This window comes from Myxocyprinus asiaticus, chromosome 28 (assembly GCF_019703515.2).
Source record: "Myxocyprinus asiaticus isolate MX2 ecotype Aquarium Trade chromosome 28, UBuf_Myxa_2, whole genome shotgun sequence".
In the NCBI taxonomy this organism is placed as follows: domain Eukaryota; kingdom Metazoa; phylum Chordata; class Actinopteri; order Cypriniformes; family Catostomidae; genus Myxocyprinus; species Myxocyprinus asiaticus.
In genome coordinates, this window is record NC_059371.1 from 44,488,566 (window position 1) to 44,492,558 (window position 3,993).

A 3,993-nucleotide genomic window follows, 5' to 3' on the forward strand; every position below is an offset into this window, starting at 1 on the left:
TACACTTGAGAGTGATTCATCCTCCCATTCATGTGAACAATACCAGCGTGCATTTCAAATAAATACATGAAAACTTAATGGACGTTTGTGTCATCTGGTTTATAGTGTGTGTTCTCCAGGAACCCTGCAGTGAGGTGAAGATGCTGGAGAGACAGAGGAAAAACTCAACGTTTAATTTACCCAACATGTTATATCCAATCAATTATCCCTTACAATAGTGCAGCAGTGGTGTAAGATGAATGTCCAGTCATACACAAATTATCTTAGCAAATCAAAACTGAACTTATACTGTAGAACTCTCAATGCAATACTTTTATTGAGTTTCATTGTGTGCAATACACAAATAGTGATATCACATATATGAACACATAAAAATGGAATGTTTTCCAATAGCGCTATAAAAATCAACTGCACCCCGACATCATATCGCCTTTAACAAAAGATTATAATGTCACTCAAAATAATAAAAACACTTCTCAAAGGGCTCATAAAGCAGATACATTCAGTGGAAAATGCAAGTGCTTATCTAAGAGCTTATTTACAACAAAACAAGTTTTAAACGTATAATTCAGAAATACAAAGTGGAAATATTCCTTTGGAATTTTTATTTTTATTTTAACTCTTTGAATTGAAAGGAATATTCCAGGTTAAACTCAATTGATGGCATTTGTGGCATAATGTTGATTAACACCAAAAGTGGAAGTGAATGGGGCCCATTTTTGGAGGGTTTAACGGCAGATATGTGAAGCTTATAATTGACGTGAAAAGTGGTTTGAGTAATTAGATCGCAAAGCGTTTTGGACCCTGTTCACACCTGTATTTAGCGCTGACCACTAGTAATCAGATCACCTGACATGGATGTCAATATAAAGTGTAAACAGCGCCACAGTCTCCAGATGGAATTATGATGTCACAGTGCATTTGTGAGAATGACTGTTGTGTAAACAGAATTTCCTTGTACTTGATGCATACTTGATGTACTTGATGCATCTTCAGATATCAGATGACTCTAGAACTTTGCTTTTCTGGGGTTCTCCGTTCGAGTAGAGTTTGCCGTTGCTCTGCCCGTTGAGCGCATGCTTCTTGTCACTTGCGGTGCACGGGACTTGGTCAAGACTGACAGTTATGCGGCTCGTTTCTGTGATGGAGGAGTTTCTGTGATAGTTGCAGTGTGAATCGGTTGTCACCAGGTGACGCCGTCTCCACTGACTGCGATACTGCACGAACTTACGCCTGAGTGCTGACTGCACCTGCAAGAGAGAAACAGCAGTGTTAAAAACAGTTACTTTTACTACAATACGACTGTACTGCATACTATGCACTATGTACTGTGTAATGCATACTATCTGTTTAAAAAAATAAATAGCGTGAAACAGTGTGCACTACACAATGATAAACACTTCCAACAATAGTATGCATGACCTCACTACCTTAGGTCAGGTATCTAATTTTTTGATTTCTTTTTACAATGGGTTTATTGAAATTTGAACTGACGATTGCTCTTTAACCCCTTACATACCTAAAAGTAAGAGCTTATAACTTTAAAAAAATCGCAAAGAATGTTAATTGCATGGTATCAATTTTAAGAAAACCTTTCAAAATGTAAGAAAATAGATTTGGATCCCGCTCAGAGACTCTTATGCTACAACAATCCTGACTAAACACAAAACATAAGCACTAAAACAAAAACAAAACTGAATTATTCAGTTTGACATTTGACTTTTAGACAGTAAGTATGGATGGTCAAAAATTTACTTTAGTGTTGGTCTACAGCATGTCAACTGTACCAGAACAAATTAATAAATAAATAATTGTTGATAGGACAAAGCAATCCAGATTTATAGCATATGAAAGCATGGTTCCCCAGGTGGACTTTTATTTATGAGTGTCCAAATAACACAAACCATAATTCATGTGTTTTATTGAACATTAAAACAGAATAACTGAAAACTATGAATGCAAAAATCTCAAAAAAATATAGAAAAACTTAATCTAATCCCATATGATACATTTCAGTGCAATTTGGCTTCTTTTTCCATCATTCCAAAAAATGTGCGTTGAGCACCCTCTTGTGCGCAATCTATGTATGTGAGCTCTGGATCTGGTCCACACCTGGGACACGTGATCTGACAGTCTAGACATGAAGGATGTTTCAGCATTGCTATAGAGAACTCTATTAGTGCTAGCTTTCAGTAGCTTTGAGGAATATCTCTGGATTTACACAACATATAATGCCGAGTGAGAGCTTGTTTGATTCAGGATCAACTGCTGTAAGTTGATAGGAAGGTACTTTTCTATATGATGTTTATTTTTCATTAAGTAATAAACCAAAATGTGAAGGAAATGCTGTTCATCATTATTTTTATAAATACAACTGATAGAGAGACAGACAGACAGGCATATAGATAGATAGATGATAAGACAGACAGACAGATAGGTAGATAGATGATCAGACAGACAGACAGAGAGACAGACAGACAGATAGATAGACAGACAGACAGATGGGTAGACAGATGATAAGACAGACGGACAGACAGACAGACAGACAACTGATAGATAGATAGATGGACGGACAGACAGACGTACAGACAGACAGAGAGACAGACAACTGATAGATAGATAGATAGATAGACAGACAGACAGACAGATGGACGGACGGACAGACGTACAGACAGACAGACAGACAGAGGGACAGATAGATAGACAGACAGACAGATAGATGGTAAGACAGACAGACAAACAGATAGATAGACAGATAACTAATAGATAGATAGATAGATAGACAGGCAGGCAGGCACGCAGGCAGACAGACTGATAGAAAGAGTAGACAGAGAGACAGACAGACAGACAGACAGATAGATAGATAGATAGATAGTCAGACAGACAGACAGACAGACAGACAGAGGGACAGATAGGTAGATAGATAGATGATAAGACAGACAGACAGACAACTGATAGATGATAAGACAGACAGACAGACAGACAACTGATAGATAGATAGATAGATAGATAGATAGTCAGACAGACAGACAGATAGATAGATAGATGGACGGACGGACAGACGTACAGACAGACAGAGAGACAGACAACTGATAGATAGATAGACAGACAGACAGACAGATGGACGGACGGACAGACGTACAGACAGACAGACAGACAGACAGAGGGACAGATAGATAGACAGACAGACAGATAGATGGTAAGACAGACAGACAAACAGATAGACAGACAGGCAGGCAGACAGACTGATAGAAAGAGTAGACAGAGAGACAGACAGACAGACAGACAGATAGACAGACAGATAGATAGATAGATAGATAGATAGATAGATAGATAGATAGATAGATAGATAGATAGTCAGACAGACAGACAGACAGACAGACAGAGGGACAGATAGGTAGATAGATAGATGATAAGACAGACAGACAGATGGACATATAGATAGACAGACAGATAGATGGTAAGACAGACAGACAAACAGATAGATAGACAGATAACTGATAGATAGATAGATAGACAGACAGACAGACAGACAGACAGACGATAAGTCAGACAGACAGACAACTGATAGATAGATAGATAGATAGATAGATAGATAGACAGACAGACGATAAGTCAGACAGACAGACAACTGATAGATAGATAGATAGATAGATAGATAGATAGATAGATAGACAGACAGAGAGACAGATAGGTAGATAGATGATAAGACAGACAGACAGATGGACATATAGATAGATAGACAGATAGATAGATGATAAGACAGAGACAGACAAACAGATAGATAGATAGATAGATAGACAGATAGATAGACAGACAGGCAGGCAGGCACGCAGGCAGACAGACAGGCACGCAGGCAGACAGACTGATAGAAAGAGTAGACAGAGAGACAGACAGACAGACAGATAGATAAATAGATAGATAGATAGTCAGACAGACAGACAGACAGACAGAAAGACAGACAGACAGACAGACAGGCAGGCAGGCAAGCAG

General features: G+C 38.4%; 1 protein-coding gene across 1 annotated transcript in view; it reads right to left on the bottom strand.

The window, feature by feature from the left end:
• Positions 1–294: 294 nt before the first annotated feature.
• calcrl2 (calcitonin receptor-like 2) overlaps positions 295–3,993 on the bottom strand; it is a 24,945-nt gene continuing 21,246 nt past the window's right edge. Inside the window, exon 13 of the mRNA XM_051659250.1 lies at positions 295–1,250. Coding sequence (XP_051515210.1) covers positions 993–1,250 — 258 coding nt within the window. The 3' untranslated portion in view covers positions 295–992. The remainder of the gene's footprint in view (positions 1,251–3,993) is intronic.